This window comes from Hyperolius riggenbachi, chromosome 6 (genome assembly GCF_040937935.1).
Source record: "Hyperolius riggenbachi isolate aHypRig1 chromosome 6, aHypRig1.pri, whole genome shotgun sequence".
Classification (NCBI taxonomy): Eukaryota; Metazoa; Chordata; class Amphibia; order Anura; family Hyperoliidae; genus Hyperolius; species Hyperolius riggenbachi.
In genome coordinates this window covers 75,228,056-75,252,995 of record NC_090651.1, presented here as the reverse complement: position 1 = coordinate 75,252,995, position 24,940 = coordinate 75,228,056, and the positions used below count along the sequence as shown (strand labels likewise).

At 44.7% G+C, this 24,940-nt stretch overlaps 1 protein-coding gene across 5 annotated transcripts in view; it reads left to right on the top strand.

The window, feature by feature from the left end:
- RNF220 (ring finger protein 220) overlaps positions 1 to 23,972 on the top strand; it is a 338,165-nt gene extending 314,193 nt beyond the window's left edge. For all 5 annotated transcript variants that reach the window (XM_068239542.1, XM_068239541.1, XM_068239540.1 and 2 more), the window contains 3 exons: positions 9,123 to 9,231; positions 10,408 to 10,482; positions 23,258 to 23,972. In XM_068239542.1, the coding sequence (XP_068095643.1) occupies positions 9,123 to 9,231; positions 10,408 to 10,482; positions 23,258 to 23,329 (256 nt within the window). In that variant the 3' untranslated portion in view covers positions 23,330 to 23,972. The remainder of the gene's footprint in view (positions 1 to 9,122; positions 9,232 to 10,407; positions 10,483 to 23,257) is intronic.
- The last annotated feature ends 968 nt before the right edge of the window (positions 23,973 to 24,940 follow it).

The window sequence follows — 24,940 nt, the reverse complement described above, 5'->3', positions numbered from 1 at the left end:
ATGAAAAGAGCCAGCTGAATACAAATGTCTGCACTCTACCAGTCTGTGTGGTTGATGGCACAGTACGCTGACTGAAGGGCATAACCCGTTATTTGGCAGTGGGCAGTATTTCCATTGGTACACAGGTTACAGTTGTCAGACATTCTGATCAGACGAGCATTGGTAAAGAATCGTACAGGAATATTTACACAATGACTTGTCTGAGGAGAGGAATTGGGAAGAGAATGCAGATGAAACATGCTTACTTAAAGAGACACTGAAGCGAAAAAAAAAATGATATATTAAATTGGTTGTGTAGTATGGATAATTACTAGAACATTAGTAGCAAAGAAAATATTTTTATTTTGTTATATAGTTTTTTTTTTATAACATTGCATAATTCTCTAATACAGTATTTGCAGTTTACACATTACTCAGCATTCTAAATGATTTTACAGAGCAGGCTAGTGAACTTTCGAACAGTTCTATGCACACACAAAAACAATACAGTGACAGACAGTTGAGATAATAAGCTTCAGAAGACAGAGCTCTCTGCCATTTTGAAGGTCGAGGAGTTCAGTGGCTCTTTTGCATAGATAACTGGAGTTTCTTAACTCTTTCTGTGCTGGAAACAATATTGGCCTTATGTCTCTGCTCCTAATGGTTTGTTTCTTAGCTGTACTACACAAGCAATTCATTATAGCATTTTTTTTCGCTTCAGTGTCTCTTTAAAGTGAACACAAGGTGAACGTGATATGGAGGCTGTCCTATTTATTGCCTTTTGAACAATACCAGTTGCCTGGTAGTTCTGCTGATCTTTTTGGGGGGGTTGCACAAGGGGCTAGAGGAGGCCACTCACTTTGAGGGGAAAAATAAACTCTTGGCTAATGAAATCCTCTTTCGTCCGCTTGCTATTTTTACAATCATGGTTGGTCATGAAGTCTGAGAGAGACTTGTGCAGGCGAACAATCATTGTCTAGTCAGATCGGGAGGTAATTATTGAATGCATGTGAATGCAAAGCCAAATGATAAGGCAAAAATTCAGTTTTTCTTTCTGTTAACCTGTTCCGTTTCAGTTTTAGGTAAAATGGGGAAGGGTTAGAACGTCTGTCAGATTTGTATTGCTGCCTATGCGCTCTTTCTGCACGCCTGGTATTTGTTCCAGGTGTTCAGACAATGGGTGTTGCCTTCTCAATCGGTGACCATGGATTTAGTCCATCAGGTGATGCAGATTTTATGTTCACTTTATGAAAATTCATACTGCTTGGAGAAGCATTGATTGAATGCAGTAGTTGATGATTGTCATTGGTCCAGTCCTAAGCTGCCACTTCCTATTGGTGGCATTTCCTGCTCTCCTGGCTCTGGTACACCTCACAGCGCCAGATAGAAGACCAAATTGGATTCTTTGTACAGATTTTACATAATAATAATAATGCTGCGTTTCCTGTGTGTAGGCGGCTTCTCACTTGGGCCTCAGATATCCTCTGCAGGGTTGCTGTGTGCTGCATATCCCGTAGATCACTACAAGCCTCTCATTCCAACCTCTGCCGAGGTGTCTGTAAAGACTTCTGCTCACTTCACCTTTGCACCTTGTCTGAACGGCAGCCATGCGTGGGGTTTGCTGGAAATCCTCTGCAGTTTCCAGCACAGCGATGTGAAGAGGCATTATAAGCCTCTCTTGTTTGGCTTCCTAAAATTCCAGCCGCCTTTGCCAGGCCTGTCAGCATCCCTCGCAGAGGTGGAAGAAGTAGGGGAAGGTGGTAATTATTGGGATTGGAAGAGAGCTGTTTGCTGCAGTGTTGAAAGTCAAGGCCACAGCCAAATGTTGCACCAATAGTTCTATTCACATGGAGGCTACAGGCATAGTAAAAAGGGGGGAGGTTACAAGGATGATGACAAACTCTGACCCCCTTTATACCTCTGAGGAATTTGATAACTTTATTTCTTGCCAAGATTTAGATGCATTTTTTTTATATATTTATATTACAGTTAAAGTTGTGTATAATTTAAAAAAAATCTAAATTGCTATTCCTATACTATTTTTCATGTAGGAATCTAAGGAGAATTGCAATGCTTTTTATATGATCTTAAAGTGGACCTGAACTCTTGGACAGGAGGAAAACCTATAGAAATTCATCCTGTATGTATTTAGAGAGTTTAGCCGGTCTTATTACCTTTCATCTGTGACTAATCGCCAGTCTGCTTCGATGAAAGCAGGAAGTTGACACACTGTAGATGTATTGCAGGGTTTGTATCCGCTGTAGTAAATGTTTTTCTTTAAAGGTTATTATGCTGTTGCTTATCTTTTAGAACAGAGAGTAAGTTCTGAGTTCAGGTCCACTCTAAATGGAATCTACTCTGTGGGAATTTTATTTATTTCATTTACTTAATACTATTAGGCTCTATGTAACTATTATTATAGTAACATTTTTATCAATATTTCACTATCTCCTAACCTGACCCTATTATCACTTCAACCCTCTTTATCGATGTCTGACCATTATGGGGCTTGTTGCTTTCACTTGTGTTGGATACACGTTATAATTGGTAGAGCGTAAAAGGGAAACATGAGGTTTTTATAGGTTTGTTTTACTACTCTCCATTTGGTGATTACTCTTTTTCTATCATCACATACCCCATGGGAGACCAGATCGTCAGTGGACAGACACACTGGATCGAACGTTGGATCTGCTGTGACCATCCACGTCGTCTGCCCAGCCTAGACTAACTACATGTTCAGGGCAAACTGCACTATGCAGACATGACAGAAAATTTAATTTTTGTTTCTTTCGTGCTTCTTTAACTGTTGGGTGGGCAGAATTTGCTGAAAGACTACCTCCGGTCAAAAAAAGTTAATGGCATACATATATGTAGTCTATGCACAATGTACATTTAGATGACCATATAAAGTTAGTCTTGTACATCGTAGTGGAGTGAACAAACTCACATTAATATCTGTAGTAGTACCTCTGTTTTTCTCCTCATGCTGATGCCTTGCAATTACACCCTCAGGATTGTGTTCTCCCCTCCAGCCTGGTGCCCTCCCCTGCCTGCCTGGATCAAATTACATCTTTTTTCACAGTATGTAGGAGAGAGGAGACACAGCAGAACAGCTGCAGCCTGTCTTATGCCGGTTTCCTATAATTCTTGTTTCAGATTTCTAGTCTGCCTGCCTGGATAATGCTGGGAATACACGTTTCGTTTTTGCCTTCGTTTTAGCCTTCGATTCGTTCGGTAAACGAATCGAGTGTTGAAAACGTATGTGAAAATAGTCATAATCTCATTATAGTTTCGATTAATAGACCCCAAAAACGAACGACTAGTGATCGCACATGTTTGATATTATCTCTCTTTATCCATCTAATCGAGCCATTGGTAGGCTTGATGGCTGTTCAGATCGATTATATATTCGTTTATGCCGTCCGTCCCTGTACTACGTTTCGTTTCTTTGCAGCCTTCGACCATTGGAAAAACGAAACCATCAGAATCGAAAAAAAAAACGAAACCGTGGGTGGTGATATTAACCGTACGATCGATTATTTCGGGATCGAAAAGGACAAAAGGCACAATCGAAACGAAGGTTTAAACGAAGGCAAAAACGAAACGTGTATTCCCAGCATAAGATTACATCTCTTTTCACAGTGGTGTGGGCTGGGAGCAGGGCACGGGTTGGAGTTATGACATCAATCCCCCAGCATCCTTTGCACCCATGGCTAGTAAAGAAAAAAAAAACTTGCCTGGGCCCGATTTCAGACATTGGGTGGGGATTTCAAGACCATATGTGGAATACGGACCATGGGGGTGAGAAAATCACACTTTATTATGTGTGATTTAACCACTTCTCTACCACAGGGTTTTTCACCTAAAAACCACAGCAATTTTAACATTTCAGGGAGGCAAGGGTTAATGGGCTTAATGGGGGTATAATTTATTTTAAAAAACCCTCACTGATGCTGATCACTCACTAATGCTGTATTGGTTATCTGAGATCCTCTCACGAGTGATCTCAGTAACTGTAACAGCATAGTGACTGATTCAATGTTTACACACATTCTGAATGAATGAGCACTGTCATTGGCTTTGGCAGTGCTCATTCAAACTTGTAAGCACTTTGATTGGCTGACCAGCGGGTGCCGAACGCGGCCGCACATCCGCGTGCACGCGACCGCGCATCCGCGTGCGCGCGAACGCTCACAGCGGGAAAACAAACAGGAGATGCCTATCTATGCTAAGCTGATCACCTCCTCTCATGCTCGCATCCAGAACTTTACACGAGCATCAGCCCTTATCTGGAACTCTCTTCCACAGCCTGTACGCCATGCTCCAAACCTGGACATCTTCAAACGCACTCTTAAAACACACCTTTTCAGACAAGCTTATAACATTCTATAGCCCTTTATTTACTTATTTGTCACAATGTAATCAGAGGCAAAGAATCACTGACTCGTCCATCCTCCACCCCCTTACCTAGTGTGTCCCCCACTACCCATTAGATTGTAAGCTCGCAAGGGCAGGGTCATCCTCCTAATGTTTACTGTTTTTGTAACAATATTTGTGCTGCTTGGAACTCTGCTGTATATTTGTTAGTTGTATCTATGTTCCCCTTGTCGTCTTATTGTGCTTTGTAAAGCGCTGCGGAATATGTTGGCGCTATATAAATAAAAAATAATAAAAATAATAATAATAATCTATGCCCCTGTGCCCCAGGTGAATTTTAAAGGGGCGTAGATAAGCGTGGCAAGGGTTGCTAAGTGGTTAATAGATCTTGTCAACTTATTAGGTTTAAAGCAAAATGTAATTTATAATTTAGGTACTCTTTTGAATGTTCTTAAGAATTTCCCCCCAGTTGATTGACATGCCACTCAATTGCACTGTTGTCATTTGAAGAGATGAGGCTGATGGCTGCTTCTACAGATTTCAGATTGTGACCATGTAATTGCAGAGAAATGGATCTGAAAATGATTACATTTTATTTATAATAACCCCAAGGTGTGAAATGATGTGACAGGTGCCCTTTAAAGAAAAAATGAAGAGACTCCGCCCTGCATAGGACATTCAGCCAATGGGGCATCTCTGTGATTTCCAGTTCTCTGGCTCTGTGTTTTGTTAGGTACTTGTATGATCTCCGAAGTATTGTGTTTAGAAAGCACAATCTAGAGTCAATTAAGATTCTACTCTGCAAATACAGAGATAATTTAATTAACAGAACGGCTAGGAACAGTCCTTGGGGACCGCTCGGAGATTGCTCAATTTAATTTTCAGCAACAAAGAAGTGGCTATGGGTAAACTTATGACAAATGAGTATGTGTTCGGGGGCAGACTGGGGGATATTGGTGTTTACAGGGGTCACACGCCTAATGAGGCTGTAGAAGAGAGGCACCAATTTGCACATACCCCAAATTTTCTAATTAATATTATTGTAATATCACTGATTAGATAGATTTAAAGGCCAATTGCACTGCAGGTCTTAGTATCCTTTTTGTTGGACGCACAAGTGATCTATATACTGATATCAGTGTGTCGTTGTTTTTAGACCCCTAGATGTCATTGTTTTGTGCCTTTGATTTGATGATGATTTGATGAGATGAAAAACGAACTATAACAAGTAACTTGTCTATATATCTTCTCTAAAGTTTAGATAGTTTACACAGCAAATCTAGCTGCAAACAGCTTCAACAGTATATGATTGTTTCTTCCTGTGAGCAGCCATATTCTGCTTGTCATCACACAGGCAAGCTGCTCTACATCTCCACCCCACAGCCTGTGAAAACGCCACTCCTCTCTCCTCCCCTCTCCTTCCCCTTGACTCTGAAATCTCTGGCTAGTAATGCCTCCTCCCTCTCCTTCAGGAAAAGCCTCCTCCTTCCCAGACTGATCTCCCATGAGCACTTGCTACATGGGACGCAGAATGCCTAGGCGCTGGAGGAGCTGTGGGCGAGGCTTAGTTTATAGTTAGTTTATAGGGAATTAGGGTATTAAAACAAACAAAAGCGATCCCCTATAAACTATACATAAGGGACATGATTATGAAACCTGTAAAAGTTTTTATCTCGGATCCATTTTAAGTATCATCGTGTCGTGTTTCTATCAGCTACGTCTTTAGTTTTGCGACACCTCGGATCAGTGTGACATTGCTGTGAAGATCCCAAATGCATAGTTTAAGATTCTGCTTGTATCAGTGCGGCGATTACCCCAAATTTGTTTTTCAGGGTCCATATGTTTTTTTTTTTTTTATGTGGCTCTCAAGGGTGTCTGTTCGGTGACCCTCAAGGGTTGGGGTGTCCCCCTGTAGCCTGCACATCAATCATTGGTTGGGGGTGGGAGGGCAGCTTCATTTTTAATGGATTATTGATAGATTCAATGTTTTCATTGAATCCAAATTCTCATTATTTAAAGATATCAAAAGGTGTACCATGGCCTTTAGCGCATCCTAGCTCCACCCCCAAAGTCAGCATGTCATTGTCTTGAGACCTCAAGTGTTGGCTTATTCTGGGCACCCCCAAACCTCAAGGCACTTTTGTGAAGATGTGATACCAGAAATGTTCTGCACAATGGCAAACCATTCTTTGCAGGTTCATTGGCTTCTCCTCTTTCCTTTTCACTAGCAGTGCCAGGGTTAACCCACCCCCCCTGCCATGTACAGCCAGCTTTACCAGTCTGTTCTCCAGTAGGGTCGCTTCCCCCTTTGTCCTTTAATAAGGCCGGCATGCTGGGTATTTAAGCTTGGTCTGCAGGCAGCGGGGGGTAAGCAGTAGACACCATGTGAGACACTCCCTCGTCCAGGGGTCTCTGCTGAGCTTTTGATTAGCGGCAGATGAAGGCCCTGATCTGAGGATTCCTCTGGCTCCCATCTCTTGTTAATAAATGTATATTTAACAATGTCTGGGAGCGTATGAAGTGATAATAACTAAATCAATACCTCTGCCATTGATTTGTCCGGGCTCCCTGCAGCGTGACGCAGCAAGCGGCGCGTTCATTTTCCAGCTAACTAGCGCCCTGATCTGTAGTCTGACTATTGATTGCTTTTGTATCAGACTAGCTCTAAACTTTATCCCCCCTCCCTGCTTCCATATAAATCATTCTGCTCCGTCCCCTTACAAATTCCTCATTTTATACAAAGGAAACGTCCATGATTTAATTCCAATAAGAGCCAGTTCCACAATAGAAACCCATATTGAGAATGAACCTATTATAGTATTGGAAGTGGTTAGACTTGGCAGTAAAGAATTCTGTTTCTTTAATTACCGGTAGTCCACTGTGTGGATCATACATTACGACAGCCATCAAGTAGACTAGACAAATAACATTTATATCGCACTTTTCTCCTGGCAGACTCAAAGTGCAGCCACTTAGCGACTGCAGCTCCACAGGGGATCAGGATCATTAGGGAGCCTTGACCAAAGACTCTTTACTGTTTTTACATACTGGTTTGAGACGGTTTTTGAACCCTGGTCAAAGGCTCAAATCCTACATCAAAGACAACAGCCTTAGCCAACGCTATGCAGTAGCATGCATAACTGAGGCTCCGTACAGATCCTGTATGTACGTTGTGTTGTTGATTAGGGCCTTTACATGGACAGGCCGTTGTCAGAATCTGAATCCTCATTTTTAACCTCCTTGGCGTTCAGATTGATTCTGGATTTTAGCATCCATGCCCTTTGAGCTTCTTCATTAAACTGCTGCTATAGCTGTGCAGAATGCAGCCTAAGCACAGCTCTCAATCTTCCAGTACAGGCTGCGCCTTGATTGGTAATGCTGGACGTTCTTATGTTGAACATACAGTATTTCCGCCCTGCACTGCAGGAAATCTAGTGGGAAATGCCAATCATCCACAAATGATTTTGGACATTGACAGATTGGTAGATTTCTGAGATATGTAGTTCCACCTCACATGGAAGCCACAAGGTTACCTGTTGCTAATTAGAGGGGGGCATTTTCTACATGAGCGTGTGCCTTTGTCTGGTCCTCTGTGTAATGTCGCTGACTCTGGAAAATAGTTTTGGGTCCCTTTTTGATATTCTTTGGTTTCATTGAACAGGTGGCATACAGATGTTCTCAGAACACCTATAAACTGAAGCTTGTTCCTTATTCACACATTGCTGCCAGTTTATGGTCCTTGGCTTGTGTCGTGGCACCAGTCTGGCTCTGCCCCGGGACATTGGGGTGCTGGATGGCTCGTAGGGAAACCTGAGTGTGCTAGCCTACCGCTAAAGGGGGCAACTGAGGAGGAATAATGATGATATCTCCATGTTACTCTGTGTGACATGCACATTCTGCATGGACACCATTTTCTTTGTGAGGCAATACAGATTAAATGTATGTTGATGTTTAAAATGAATGTGTACTTTACTTTTTTCAAAATCCTATATATTTTATGCTAGTCACTAAGATACATTTTGTTCATTTTTCATTTTTGTTAGAAAGCATATAAAATATTAGGAATAAACAGTAGGTAAAATAGAACAAACACAAGGGACTGTAGGTTTGTTCCTAACCTGAATCTGTCCATAAGTTGAAACACTTTGCCATCTCTGTCCCCTGTACCTCTTCTATGCTCCCCCTGTGCCTCCAGTGTCCCAATCTGTCACCTCGGTTCCTCTGGGCCCCAGTGGCTCTATCTGTTTCACTGCTGTTCCCCTGTGCCTTCAGTGGGCCCCTCTTTGTCACCTCTGTTCCCCTGTGCCTTCAGTGCCCCCCTCTGTGTCGCTTCTGTCTCCCTGGGCAGTGTCCTCCTCTGTGCCACCTCTGTTCCCCTTTGCCTCCGGTGTCCTCCTCTGTGCCACCTCTGTTCCCCCTTTGCCTCCAGTGGCCCCCACTGTCACCTCTGTTCTCCTGTCCCCTCAGTGTATTGCAGCAAAATGTGATTTTACCAGTTTAAAAAAAAAAAATCAATTTTTAAAAAGTCCCTTTTGGAAGAAAAAAATTGCCCTCCCACAAAATAAAATTTCTTATTTCAGGCCGTTCGTAAGTCTGGTGTTCTTAAGTTGGTGACCCCCTGTGCATCTCTCAAGAAATATCACGTTTTTATTTGAAGAAGAAGTTGTGTGTTTATTTTTATCCTTGTAAAGCGCATAAAGTTGCCCTTCTGTTTGTTCTTGATGGATGTTCGGCTAAAATGTGCCTTTTGTCTCCCCTCTTCCCAGGATCACAGAAGAGTCGGCAGTGACGACGTTTGAAGCATTAAAAGCGCGTATCCGGGAGTTGGAAAGACAGCTCTCCCGAGGGGATCGCTACAAATGCCTCATTTGCATGGTGAGTGGGCCTATCTCGGGGCACAATCGATGCAGAGATGTCTTGATACATGGCGGGTTTGCGGTGCAGACGCTGCCATGTCAGTGGGAACCGGTGGTGAGGCCTCTGCGCTATAGAACTACTGATCAGACGGGAGAACATGTCAGAAATACAATACAAAGCTCACTGGGCAGGCCCAGTCTGTAGAGCCATGACCTTTACCCTGTACTTCAGGCTTGACCTTTCACACTCTTGTCAGTCAGTGTATGTGTTGCTAGTAGCAACCTACAATGGCTGGTAGATGCTAAACAGTATTAATTTTTGATCAATTAACAATCTGATTAAAGGTGGCCACACACTATACAATTTTTATATTTCTTTTCAATTGAAGAATTACAATCAATTTTTCTGATTGATTGTGATGCTGGGAACACACAATGCAATTTCCTTCCCAATTGGCAGGAATCGGGCAATTATTTCTGACATGTCGGATCTGTTTCCAATCAAGAAAGGGATGGGTTTTTGCATAGTTATCATTGGAAAATCGACCCCTTTATCGATTTGGTGCAGTCTGGACATGTACACCTGAAACAACTTTCTGTCCGATCACCCATCAATCAGACAGGAAATGTGTGAATTTCTAAAGTAGAGTCAGCTTTCAGGGAACACCTGTACATAAAGTAGTCGGGCTCCAGGGGACACCTGTACACACAGTAGAGTCAGACTTCAGGGAACACCTGTACACACAGTAGAGTCAGACTTCAGGGAACACCTGTACACACAGTAGAGTCAGGCTCCAGGGAACACCTGTACACACAGTAGAGTCAGGCTCCAGGGAACACCTGTACACACAGTAGAGTCAGGCTCCAGGGAACACCTGTACACACAGTAGAGTCAGGCTCCAGGGAACACCTGTACACACAGTAGAGTCAGGCTCCAGGGAACACCTGTACACACAGTAGAGTCAGGCTCCAGGGAACACCTGTACACACAGTAGAGTCAGGCTCCAGGGAACATTTGGGGGAGTAATTGTGAACCTTAACTCTTTAGCTTTTATCAAGCACATAAAGTAACAGAGGGACTGATTTCAGCGGTCTTCTGATCTGTATGGTAAAATGATTGCTCTGCATTTGTAGATGCACAGCAGAGTTGATATGTGAATGTGCGTAGAATGACTTCCTGTTCTCTCCTCCGCAGGATTCGTACACAATGCCCCTGACGTCCATTCAGTGTTGGCACGTGCACTGCGAGGAATGCTGGCTGCGCACTCTGGTAAGGCTCGGGGCTATTTCTCAGCCGTTATTTCTAGACATCCACAGCGCTCTAATTGCGGAACAGAAAATCTGTTTACACTTTTATAAGCCGCGCGGTTCCTGCGGGCGGATGACTTCAGCGTTCGCTCACATTGGCCCGTTCTCTGTGCTGCCTCACATCATTAGCTAAGCTCTTTCATGTTGTCTGAGCATCGAGGCCTGGCCTAGACGCCTCTAATTGCTGCAGTTATTCCTGTCTCTAGAGGACTTTCAACTTCAGCAGGGTCTAAAAGATGGGTGGGCAGGCGGTGGCCCCTCAGCTGTTGGTGAACTGCAAGGCCCAGTGTGCCTGTTGTCTGGAGGTTGTGTGTGTTTTGCACACTGCCACCTCTGCTGGATTTCGTAGCCTGGCACTTGTGTGGGCAGTACATGGCACATAGCGAGAGGTCACCCCCTGCTGCCAGTATTGCTGGGGAGACAATTGGAACATCAAGGTGCCGTTTTGAACCACAGTTGTTGGAGATTCTCTGTATGCTTCTCTTTGTATCTGCTTTCTAGCGATACTGCTTCTTCTTCTTTCTGTAACTGTTCTCTAGAGGTATTGCATTGTACTTCTTCCTGGAACTGCTCTCTATAATGATGACTCTGTACTACTCGCTGTGCCTGCTCACTGGAGATGCTGTCCTGTACACACATCCGCAGTGATGCTCTGTGCTCCTCTCTTTGACTACCCTGTATAGGTGAGGCTCTGTACTCAGTGCTGTGGACTTTCCTCCTGACAGTGAAAATTATATTTCCACTAATATACACACTGCACTAGTCTGCCTTAAAGGATACATCAGGAATCTTTAAAAAAAATTCACCTGGGGCTTCTTCCAGCCCCTAGAAGTCTGTTAGGTCCCACGCCGTGGTTCCACTCCGAGCCAGGCCTCTGCTCTGCCCTCCGGCAAGAGGAGCACAATCACAAGCGGCGCGTATGTGTAGAAGATCGCAGACGCAGGTCGCGATCTTCTGAAAGGGAGAGCTGAGGCCTGGCTCGGAGCAGAACCACGGCGTGGGACCTAACAGACTTCTAGGGGTTAAAAGAAGCCCCAGGTTAGTAAAATATTTTTTTTTTTTTTTTTTTTTTTATCCCAGATGTATCCTTCAAAGCAGAACTGAAGATCATTTTAAAACAAACATTTTCACTTGCCTGGGGCTTCTGCAAGCTTCCAGCAGCCGTCCTGTCCCGCGCTGGTCCTCCTCGATCCTCAGTTCCCCGCCGCCGGTCTGTTTCTTCTCTCGACTTGTAAGTCGAGGGGCCACTGCGCCTGAGCAGCCCTGCCAAGCGTATCCTTTTTAAGTGTTCACGTCTGCAATATCGCTATTGCGGACTGGAACGCGAAGGATATGCGTGGCCAGGGCCGCACGGACGCAGGGGCCTGGCGGCGAAACCAAGAGTAGCTGGCGGCGGGAGAATGGAGGATCGGAGTGGGACAGGACGGCTGCGGGGAGCTTGCACAAGCCCCAGGTAAGTGAAACTGTTTTACAACTATCTTCAGTTTCCGCTTTAAAGGACAAGCGAGAAGAATATGGAGGCTGCCATATTTATTTCCTTTTAATCAATACAAATTACCTGGCACCCATTCTGGTCTATTTGGCTGCAGTAGAGTCTGAATAACACCAGAATCAAGCATGTGGCTAATCTAGTCAGATCTGGCAATGAGCATGATTCACAAAGCTTTATCACCGGTTTTCATTTGTGTTCACCTTATTTATGTTACATGTTTAAGCTCCCAAAGGGCAAAAATATAATATAATTAAGGTAAGAAAAGCAATATTGAAATGGAGTTAATCAGGAACAACAGTGATTATTTTGCTTGTAAATGTGCTGAAAGGTTATTTTTATTAATTAGGTGATAAGTCACATGAGAAGTTTTGTAAATAGAACCCTTAGTCAGAAAGAACTGATCTTTTGCATGCTTATTCAGGGTCTATGACTAACATTTTTAGAGGCAGACGATAAGCAGGATAGCCAGGCAACTTGCATTGCTTTAACCACTTGCCGACCGCACGCTTATACCGTGCGTCGGCAAAGTGGCAGCTGCAGGACCAGCGACGCAGTTCTGCGTCGCCAGCTGCAGGCTGATTAATCAGGAAGCAGCCGCTCGCGCGAGCGGCTGCTTCCTGTCAATTCACGGCGGGGGCTCCGTGAATAGCCTGCGGGCCGCCGATGGCGGCTCGCAGGCTAAATGTAAACACAAGCGGAAATAATCCGCTTTGTTTACATTGTACGGCGCTGCTGCGCAGCAGCGCCGTAAGGCAGATCGGCGATCCCCGGCCAATCAGCGGCCGGGGATCGCCGCCATGTGACAGAGGACGTCCTGTCACTGGCTGCACAGGACGGATAGCGTCCTGTGCAGCCCGGATCAACGGGGAAGGGAGGTAGGAGAGGGAGGGGGGTGAATGTCGACGCGGAGGGGGGCTTTGAGGTGCCCCCGCAACTAGCCTGCACGCAGGAGCGATCAGACCCCCCCTGCACATCATCCCCATAGGGGGGAAAAAAGGGGGGCGATCTGATCGCTCTGCGTGCACCCTGATCTGTGCTGGGGGCTGCAGAGCCCACCCAGCACAGATCACAACAAACAGCGCTGGTCCTTAACCTCCTGAGCGGTCTGGACGAGCTCAGCTCGTCCATCACCGCCGGAGGCTGCCGCTCAGGCCCTGCTGGGCCGATTTTTATCAAATAAAGTGCAGCACACGCAGCCGGCACTTTGCCAGCCGCGTGTGCTGCCTGATCGCCGCCGCTCTGCGGCGATTCGCCGCGAGCAGCGGCGAAAGAGGGCCCCCCTAGCCGCCTGAGCCCTGCGCAGCCGGAACAAAAAGTTCCGGCCAGCGCTAAGGGCTGGATCGGAGGCGGCTGACGTCAGGACGTCGGCTGACGTCGATGACGTCACTCCGCTCGTCGCTATGGCGACGATATAAGCAAAACAAGGAAGGCCGCTCATTGCGGCCTTCCTTGTTTATTCTGGGCGCCGGAGGCGATCGGAAGATCGCCTCCGGAGCGCCCTCTAGTGGGCTTTCATGCAGCCAACTTTCAGTTGGCTGCATGAAATAGTTTTTTTTTTATTTAAAAAAAACCCTCCCGCAGCCACCCTGGCGATTTAATCAGAACGCCAGGGTGGTTAAGGGGGAGTAAAGGGTGGGTCCTCAAGTGGTTAAAGGAAATAAACATGGCAGCCTCCACATCCCTCCCACTTCAGTTGTCCTATAAACCTCTTCTTTCATTAGTTTTGGCTAGAAAGTGTTTTCACAGTCAGGTATTCTTGTTTCTGTCTGCATTGGGAAGTTTCCCTCACACTTGTCCTTGTCATCTGCATTGCTGCAGAGTGAATTCTTCTGCTCTGAGGAACAGGAAGTGAGGGACATCAATGAAAACATGACAGTTCTTCCTCATTCTACAAAAAAAGTTATTTCTGTCTCTTTAGGAGAAACTTTTATTATGCCTGTCTGGATGGTGTACAAGGGAAGATCTCCTAGACTAGAGGGATTGTCCTTTTCCACATTAGACAGACTTGTTTGTCGAGTGTCAGTCTTCTGAAGTTAGTACCGTATTACAAAAGGATGGAGGCGATGCACTCCGTAAAGCGTAGCCCATACACAGGTAGTCCCCAACTTATGAATGGCATGAAAGATACAAACTGCACGAAAATGGGAACAAGTAAAAAAAAAAAAAAAATTCAATTAGACTTTGAATTTTTGAAAACTGTTTTTTTTTTTTTCAAAAACTACAAAAAAAAAATGTTTTAATCTGGCTGAAATTACATTTTTGAGTTCTGCATACACATATTAAAGCAAACCTGTGATCCAACACTGGATAAAGGCGGACAGAAGTATGCACAAAGAGGGACGGTGTGGCAGAGGTGGTGCAGAGGGACACAGTGGAGGAAACTGAGGAAACGGGGTGACACAGAGGGGGACACTGGAGGTACAGAGGAAGTACAGGTGACAGAGATGGCACAGCGTTCCCACTTAAAGAGGAGCTGTTAGGTATAGGGTCTCAGAGAAAATAAACACATATATCAGTAGCTAAAGATTGGCTGTACTTACATTACATATGCATTTCACTGTCCACGTTTGGATTTCACAGAATTTGTATATAGTATATGCAGAGATAGATGCTCCTGACAGCTCATGGCAGGCTCCATGTTTGTGAAGCCAAATGTGTCGTCATGTCCTGCCTGCTTCTGATCACAGATAAGCTCGTTCTTGAACAACACGGTGTGCAGTGAATATTAATGAGCCATGTGGCTAGGAACAATAGCTGACTCCTGCAGTGAAACTCTGCCCAGAGATTTATCAGTGTTTCGCGCTGGACTGATTAGAAGCTCCTGTACCGTCTCATTAGCAGCCGAGGGGAGGGCCCCAGAATGCTTTGCAGTTTAGCTGCGGCTTGCGTCTTTATGGGTCTATAACAGACTTTAAGATAAGCACACATCAAAGGTAACTGAGATGTTTATCTTCACTAATGGCTTTTGAGCTTCCTTCTAAACTGTTTAACACAGGAGAATAGAGGTTTAAATTAGCTTCTGCAGCCTGACAGTTAAGGTGGCCATACACTGGTCGATGTGCCATTAGATCGACCAGCTGACAGATCCCTATCTGATCGAATCTGATCAGATAGGGATCGTATGGCTGCCTTTACTGCAAACAGATTGTGAATCGATTTCAGCCTGAAACCGATTACAATCTGTTCAGCTGCTCCTGCCGCCTGTCCCCCCCCCCCGTATACATTACCTGAGGCTGGCTCCCGGGCGTCTTCTCTGCACTGCACCGCACTGCTGTTCTTGCTCCATCCCGGCGCTTCCTGTGTTACTCCGTGACCAGGAAGTTCAAATAGAGCGCCCTCTATTTCAACTTCCTGGTCACCGGAGTGACACAGGAAGTATAAGCGTACACTGGGAGATGCGGAAATGCGGTGCAGCGAGGAGAAGAGGACCCCGGAGCCAGCTTCAGGTAATGTATACATGCTCGGATCGGGCCCGAATCGTACGCCGCAAGCGACGCGCTCCTACCGCCGGGCGATCGAGGGTAATTTCCCGCACGGCGCGATCGACGGTCCGATCCGATTTCGGGAGGGAATCGGATCGGCGGGTGCGTTTAGCGCAAGCGATTGGCAGCAGATCCGATCCCAGGATCGGATCTGCTGTCGAAACGGCCGTGAATCGAGCCAGTGTATGGCCTGCTTTACTCTTTAAGAATGGATTCAGGTTAAGAATTATCCTACAGTCCCCATCTTGTTTGTTAATCGGGGGACTACCTGTAGCTCCTGGGTGCTCAATCCAAAGGCTACTGGATAAACCCGTACATTGAAACGGAAGAGGTTTGGCACTCCAGATATGTATTGAAAAATGCGTTTATTGCTGCACGTTCAATAATCCAATGTTGATATACTTCCTGAAGAGCACACCTCACTTGCTATAGATCCTTCCTGCATGGTCTAGTCTGTGTGGCTTCCAGACTTGAAATCCAATGAAGTAGTTGACCAGCAGTAAAGATTTTCAATTTTCTGTTTCATTCACAAAAACAGTGAATATACAGCCGTCACCCGGTGTAGGTATCAGGTGAAAGTATAGCTCTCAGGTATACAGTGGAGGAAATAATTATTTGACCCCTCACTGATTTTGTACGTTTGTCCAATGACAAAGAAATGAAAAGTCTCAGAACAGTATAATTTAAATGGTAGGTTTATTTTAACAGTGGCAGATAGCACATCAAAAGGAAAATCGGAAAAATAACCTTAAATAAAAGATAGCAACTGATTTGCATTTCATTGAGTGAAATAAGTTTTTGAACCCTCTAACAATAAAAGACGTAATACTTAGTGGAAAAACCCTTGTTTGCAAGCACAGAGGTCAAACGTTTCTTGTAATTGATGACCAAGTTTGCACACATTTTAGGAGGAATGTTGGTCCACTCCTCTTTGCAGATCATCTCTAAATCCCTAAGGTTTCGAGGCTGTCTCTGTGCAACTCTGAGCTTGAGCTCCCTCCATAGGTTTTCTATTGGATTAAGGTCCGGAGACTGACTAGGCCACTCCATGACCTTAATGTGCTTCTTCTTGAGCCACTCCTTTGTTGCCTTTGCTGTATGTTTTGGGTCATTGTCGTGCTGGAACACCCATCCACGACCCATTTTCAGTTTCCTGGCAGAGGGAAGGAGGTTGTCGTTCAGCATTTTACGATACATGGCTCCGTCCATTTTCCCGTTAATGCGATTAAGTTGTCCTGTGCCCTTAGCAGAAAAACACCCCCAAAGCAAAATGTTTCCACCCCCATGCTTGATGGTGGGGATGGTGTTTTGGGGGTCATAGGCAGCATTTTTCTTCCTCCAAACACAGCGAGTTGAGTTAATGCCAAAGAGCTCTATTTTGGTCTCATCAGACCACAGCACCTTCTCCCAGTCACTCACAGAATCATTCAGGTGTTCATTGGCAAACTTCAGACGGGCCTGCACATGTGCCTTCTTGAGCAGGGGGACCTTGCGAGCCCTGCAGGATTTTAATCCATTGCGGTGTAATGTGTTTCCAATGGTTTTCTTGGTGACTGTGGTCCCTGCTAATTTGAGGTCATTTACTAACTCCTCCCGTGTAGTTCGAGGATGCTTTTTCACCTTTCTCAGAACCATTGACACCCCACGAGGTGAGATCTTGCGTGGAGCCCCAGAGCGAGGTCGATTGATGGTCATTTTGTGCTCCTTCCATTTTCGAACAATCGCACCAACAGTTGTCACCTTCTCTCCCAGCTTCTTGCTAATGGTTTTGTAGCCCATTCCAGCCTTGTGCAGGTCTAAAATTTTGTCTCTGACATCCTTGGACAGCTCTTTGGTCTTTCCCATGTTGGAGAGTTTGGAGTCTGCTTGATTGATTGATTCTGTGGACAGGTGTCTTTTATACAGGTGACTAGTTAAGACAGGTGTCCTTAATGAGGGTGACTAATTGAGTAGAAGTGTCTAACCACTCTGTGGGAGCCAGAACACTTAATGGTTGGTAGGGGTTCAAAAACTTATTTCACTCAATGAAATGCAAATCAGTTGCTATCTTTTATTTAAGGTTATTTTTTTCGATTTTCCTTTTGATGTGCTATCTGCCACTGTTAAAATAAACCTACCATTGAAATGATACTGTTCTGAGACTTTTCATTTCTTTGTCATTGGACAAACTTACAAAATCGAGGGGTCAAATAATTATTTCCTCCACTGTAAGTAGCTCTCAGATGCTCACAGCGCTGTAGGGCACACTTGGAAGTGAGTGTGTCTACATTGCAGCCAGGCATTAAAGCACAACGGACAGTCGCCGTTTCAAGCTGCACATGTTTTGGCATTGTTTCCCTTGACAAAGAGGCACTAGTTGCCTCAAAACGGTTGATTAATGATTGTGCAGCAATAAACACATTTTGATTACATATCTGAAGTGCCAACTCTCTTCCTGCTCAGTCTTCTGAAGGTGACACCTCCAGAATTTCCTATATTCTTAGTCGGATCACAATCATTCCTACTTTACATTGGAAATGTAAGTGGAAACTATTCACTTCCAGTGTCGCAGTTAAGGACTGGTGGTGGCTGCAGGGAAGAGGCCCCGATACTTTCACAAAGAGGAAATGCAATGTGTTGTTGCATGAAGGTATGCTTGCTGTCTTATGGCAATAAAGATGAATGGAAACCGCTCAAATCAAAATGTAATAATTTGTACTCCTTCCTCCTCCTGCTGCAACAGTGCTGCTAACTGACCAAAGGGAGGACTGTCACTGTTTTTGATTATCATCATCAAATTGCTGCATTTTGGGGGAACATATACTTTTCCACATGTCACTATTGTAGCAGTACTTTATTGGCATGTACGTATATGTATAAGTTAGGCACATTGGCACTATAAACGATTCGTTTAGCAGAGCTAAATGAACCGGATCCTAATGGAGGTGAAGGAATCCTATGTTAATCAATAGGATCCGTTCACATTGCTCTGTTAGAACGAATCCATTTGGTACGTTCCGCCAAATGAACCGCAAGTTTGGGGAGGCTGCAATAATTCCGGAGCGCCTGACGCGCCGCATTAACCACATTAATGGAACAGACCAAAAATTGATGCTTATTTCATTGATTAGTTTTTACATGGATCAGTTTTGATCAGTCCAGTGTGAATTGGGCCTAATTGTATGAATTAATTTTGATGTGCAAAGAAAAAAAAATTATTCCACAACATCCCACCTGCTTCAGTAACTTTCTCATCCAGACGTATTTAAAGCCCACTTCCAGGAAAAGGCATTTTGGATAGAGTAGTTAAAGGGGTTAGAGAATTTTTCTTTGCAGTCATGTGTTTCCATTTGTGAACATCCCATCACATCCTGTCCACACAGGAAGTGAGTAAAACTGCATAAGTGGCAGACTATAACAGATAAGAACAATGTGTTTCATTGTGTCGCAGCCTGCTTCACGGATGGGAAATTGTACAGCTAAGTAATTAGGAGGCCCTTCCCAACAAGGAGTTGCTGTAAAGAGAGACGGCGCATCAAAAAGAATTTGCACCTGATGAAGTGGACTACGATTCCACGATACACATCCTATGTAATACCATTCTCCCTGTCCCTGTCTCTGTGTTCGTGAGTCAGGCTGCCGCATATGGCCGTGGGTGGGCTTAGGGCAGCGTTCATGACGGGCGACACGACGTTGAACGTAGCATTGCCTAGCGCCTGTTATAAAACAGGTGGGCTTTTTGCTTGTTTTGTTAATTATTACTGGGCCACCACCATTTGTGTTATATAAATCTTTGGCGTTAAATCAGCCCTGTTTTATTTTTAAATCTTTCATCTTTGTTATGGAATGTCTCAATCCCTCAGCAGGATAATTTCATACGATATCCCTGAGAAGATAACTGCCAGTGCAACTGTTGCAGGAACCCCGTCCGAGTTTCCACCTAAGACCCGCATCTGTTTTTGCTCCAGCTTTCACGTTTGCGATCAATAAAGTCAATGAGACTTACCTCCAACCTGGATCTCTTTGTAGTATATTAGAACTTTTTTCCTGTGACAAATACACTTTTAATTTTCTAGTGGCTTCGGTGGCAAGTTATTCCAATACAGTCCCTGCTATCCTCCTTCCATTCTGGTTTGGAGTTTCAGCATTAACATGAACTTTTATTCTTTATAGCATAGAATAAAATCTGGGCAATAATATGAAGTGAAAATGTAACATGGATATAAGGAGCACCTGATAATAGTGGTGGCAGATGCACCGGCCTGGGAGCCCAGATACAGAGATCTCCTCACCAAAGCCGCATATGATTTAAAAAAATATATACCGTATATATTGGGACTTTTTTCCACTGCAGATCACAAACACACTGTGATGTAATTGTAGCCAGTTTTTCATCCAATTTTTTTTCAATCTTATTCATGCATTCTGGAAAGCGGATCAGGATACATACAGTGGGAAAAAAGCCCTTGGGGCAAGGCTCCAGCCTGTTAAAAGCTACAATGATTTATTGGTTGGAGTGCCCCTTTATCTATGGGGTTGACATGGACTGGCATGCTAGGATTTGTAGTCGCACAGGTAAGCACTCCCTTCCCCAGGGCATGATAGCCGATCTCCACGTGGCCACAGACAAAGGTGTAACGTGTCAGACTGAGGCAGATGATGCCGTCTTTGCGGCAAGTCGTGTTTTTGGCTGTATTGTGATGAGGAGAGCTTTCCCAGCCAGCAGATTAGAAACATACACACACATTAAGGATCTTGGCACTTGTGCTGGGAAACAATTAATAAGCATCCTCTCGTGTTCCAGCATCCCCCCACCCCCGCCTCTCAGACCTCAATTTATTAAACCAGTCCTCGCTGCCTGAAATAGCCTGCTACTAATGTAACCATTAAAATGTAGCCCGAAGACGCCAATAAAAGCCTTGGAACGCCTCGCTGCCTTTGTGTCTTGATCAAAGTCGACGTGTGTAATCTCGTTAAGTCTGCCCTTTACCCCTGCCAACAGCCCCCCATCTTTTCCTACCTTAAATACTACCCACCTTTCCCCGTGCGCCCACCCTCCTGCCTCCTCGCTTTCTGCACTGCTGCGGACAGATTTTCAGCTGTCAGCTTTGCTCTGTTGAAAGCAGCTACCTGCCCAACTTCCTCCAGGAGAGCGCCGGGGGTACATATGATACACCTACCAGCGCACTAATTAATGCAGTTACTTAATAGTGAAGAGCGGGGGGCGGCCTCCTGCGTCACCGCGTTGTCTCGAGGTCTGCTGGAACATACCACCCATTTTTTCCACTTTGCAATAAACTGTTTGCAGTTTAATAGGCTGGAATGGGAGGCGCAGAATAGCATGCAGGAGGAAACCATTTAATATAAAAGGGGATGAAAGAAGCCAATATCGCGCCCATCTTATAAAACTAGTTTAGCAAGGCAGGTGTGCACCATTATGGGGTAACTATAGCGATCGGATAGCGTCATCAGTCCAGGCAGGTGGTACACGTGCGCACCGAGGAGGCTGGTCTCTGCTGGAGCAGGTGGTAGTTTAAGACCCTTTCTGTGCACGTTTGCATCTCCCCATCCTCTGTTTTGTGTTTGGTATTATTTTATGTTCTTTTGAAGGGTGGTTTCCATTAGTGCAAAGCCAGGACCCATTGCAATAATTATCAGCACTTATAAAGTTAGCTGTACTGTGCAAGATGGGGAACTCCACAAAGCTGAGGTTTCTGGATCCATGGAGACAAAGCTAAAGAGGTCAATTGTTTTTGTTTTTTGGTCACCGCACATTTTGGTATTACTGAGTGCTGCATGCATAGGAAGTAATCAGGCCTATTAATGACTGGATTTCCAGTCTGCCAGCAAGCCGCTGCAGGATAGCGCTTAGCAGAGGTGGTCAATTAGATGCTGATTCTATCTATCCTGCAAATATATACCTGGTCAGAAGCCGTTACACCAGCCACTTCCTGCAGCCCAGACTTTCAGAGCTGCAGGCTGCAGTATCCAGTGACTGTTTTGTCTGTATCCCACCCCTTACAGTGTGAACCACATGACGATACTGCACTGAGAAACACTAAGGCCAGGGACCCAAGATGAGCGCTATGCAGGAAATTGCAAAGTGCCTGCAATTTCCAGAATCTCTTTTTTGGGGGGAATTTACAGATAGAGAAAACAGAATTTACTACACTAGAGGAGTGAGAAATATTTTACAGCAATAGATAAGAAATTAAAGATAAGAAGTACCTCCTGTATAAAAGAGCCTGTCATGTCGAGCTCTAATGGTGCAGGTTCGGAGAGGGGGCGGGGGTCTCAAGGTAACTTACCTGATGCATACATTCAGGTGAGGGCTCTGCACCCTTGGAGATGCATCATTGATGGCTTGAATTTTTTTCAAACTTCTGTCGGTGCTCTGGCCACCCTCATCTGCATTGCCACTCCCACACCTAACTCGGCAGCCATGGCTTAATTGGTGGTTGCCAAGCTGGGGCTGGAACACGGCAATGCAGGCGGAGATTTCCAAAGAGCTTCTGGAGACATGGCCACAACTGCATTGCTGAGGAGGGGGAAGAGCATCACCTTGCAGCCTATCTGGTTAGTAATTAACCCTGAGACATCCCCCCCCCCCCCCCCATCTCATAATTCTACATTATTGAGCCTGAAATGACAGGCTCTGTCTTTTATACTGGAGGTACTCTTTAATGGTTTGCTAAACAGGTCTGTTAAAATGCATGCTTTCAGAGATGTAGCGGTCTTTTAGGCATATTTACCGATGAGTGGACATTCATGTGTATGTAGCAGGGCTGTGGAGTCTGAGTCGGAGCATTTTTGAGTACCTGGAGTCGGAGTCGGTGGCTTCATAATCTGAGGAGTTGGGAGTCAGATGATTTTTTTGTACCAAATTTAGAGCCTTGGTAAGTATTTGACTAAGGAGTCGAGGAGTCGGAGTCTGAGCCATTTTGGGTATCTGGAGTCTGAGTCGGTGGTTTCATAAGGAGTCAGAGTTGGAGTCGGATGATTTTTGTACCAACTCCACAGGCCTGGTATGTAGTCTATACTCTACATTCAGCTCTCATCTGTAAATATGCCTGAAGAAGGAGAATGCATCTCCGAAAGCTTGCATTATGAAGCTGGGATGGGCCAGGCAATGGTGGGTGTGTGTGTATTATTTAACTATTGATTATCTGTTGGAAAGAAGATGGCACATTTCATTTGTTTTCCTAAAAAAAACTGTAACTGAGGATGACAGCCCTGGAACTTGGGCTTTTAAAGCAGACCTGAACTCAAAGCTTCCTCTTTGCTGTAAAAGATAAGCAACAGCATAATAACCTTTACATAAAAAACATTTTTGTTGCAACTAATTGAAATCCTGCAATAAATCTGCAGTGTGTCTACTTCCTGCATTAATGGAAGCAGGCTTAGGGTTAACATCCTGTATCTACAAATTAGCTGCTCTGTTGAGGCAGTCAGTTGACACAGCTGAGAGATCAAATTACAGTTGTGCTTAGTCACAGATGAGGGGGGCTTAGACAGGCTAAACTCTCTAAATACATACAGGGTGCATTTATTTATTTTTTCCTTCTATCCTGTGCAAGAGGTCAGGTCCGTTTTAAAAGGAACACTGCAGTGATCAACCCAACATTTCTTTCGTTTTCGTCCGATTCTGTCTTTATGATTTGATTGTTCCAGTCATACATGGGCCAGATAAAAATGACTTCCGTTCTCCCTATAGATGTCCAGAATGACTTGTAACATTGCATGTACAGGAGCCCTGTATAATGTGTGTTTTGTCTGCATTGCAGGGAGCCAAGAAGCTGTGTCCGCAGTGTAACACAATCACATCCCCCGGAGACTTGAGACGCGTCTACTTGTGAGGAGGGACTGCCGCTTCTCCAGCCTACACACCTCTCACTCCCTTCCTACGTCCTCACACCTTCTCTTTCTGAAGGGCGAGGCCTGAAATGTGACAGAGGGACACCTGGAAGCTCAAAGACACTTTAATAGACTTTATTGCCGAGCAAATAAATTATGGAAAATAGTAAACCACAGAACCAGACTTTTCCAAACTTACTGAACTCGTATGGCTTCCATGTCCTCGACTTCCTTCCTTCCACTAGCACTAACGGGGAGTCCGGGATCCCCCTCGCCGCTCTCCACGTTTTCTCTTCTCCCTGTTCCTGCTGCTGATTTTTAACCTTTAACAATGAGACCGAGGCGGGGTCGAGGGCTCGCTATCCAACCGATTTGTTTACACCTCTCCCGCCGCCCTCACCTCTCCAGAATTCCAGATCCCCCTTCTGCGCCCGCAGGAAATGGACGACCACAAGCAGCGATGGGACCCTGTACAGACGACGCCTCATCGTCCGATTTTCTTTAAGGACTCTCCTCCATGGTTTTTTTTTTTTCTTGTTTTTTTATTTTTTTGTCTTTTTTTTTTTTTCTTCTTCTCCTTCCCTCTTCTGTGCCGTTTTTGTGATATATTTTTTTAACTGTAAATTAAACAGGGAAAGAAGAAAAGTGAGATCTGCGAAGCACATGTAATATAACTTATATGTTTACAATGTTGTGTATAAATGGAATAGCCTCAAAAAAAATGTTACCTAATATCTTCCTTTTATGGGTCGGGCTCTTTTAAGGGTGGGACCTTTTTTTTTTTTTTTTCTCTTCCTTGTTCCAGAAATGTTTTTTTAAAAATGTAAATTTAATTTATTTTTTAGGGGGTCTGTAACGTATACCTCTTTTTGGGCGTATAACTGTTTTTACCTCCCTGCCTGGGATTAACTCATTCTGTGCTGAGCAAAATTCCCCCCTTAATGAACACCTGTGTGACTCGCATAATAGGGGTGTAATGGCTGCAGGCGCAGGCTCTGGAAGTGTCAGGTATATGGCTGCCCATGCCAGGAATAAGTTATAATATTTTCCTGCTGTATCCGGCTTCTCTCCCGAAATGTCTTTTTATTGTTTCGTGCTGCGCTTGGTGCGTGGAAGAGCTCCAGGGTCTGTGATCGCACACACCGCTTCCCACCTTCCTCATCTCTGGAAGTTTTTACTTCTGGAGACCGTTATAATTATCTTCAAATTGGGCCAATATATTTTTAAAGCCATTCTAAAGGCGGCGTTCCTGTGTAAAATGGCCACACGAGCCCACACAGCCCTATTAGTGGGGCAGAGGAATTGCGCAGCGCTCCAAACTGCCAGATCTGTCTGCGGAGGTGTGAATTTTGGTTACCGTGTGTGGTCACTTTACACCAGAATGCCTAAGACAATTTCCAGAATCTCTGGTCTGCAAGTTCCATCTATGGATTTTTACAGTACATTTTGGCCTTTGCCATATTGGTGCTTTTTTGAAAAACCTATTTTTACGGTTGATCCACCCAAATTGAGTATTTTAATGTTTCGTAGCTGAAATTATTCTACAGATGGTAAGCAAGGCTGGATTTATCCTTTGTGTGCCCCTAGGCCAAGTATGTTGTAGCTCCCCTTCC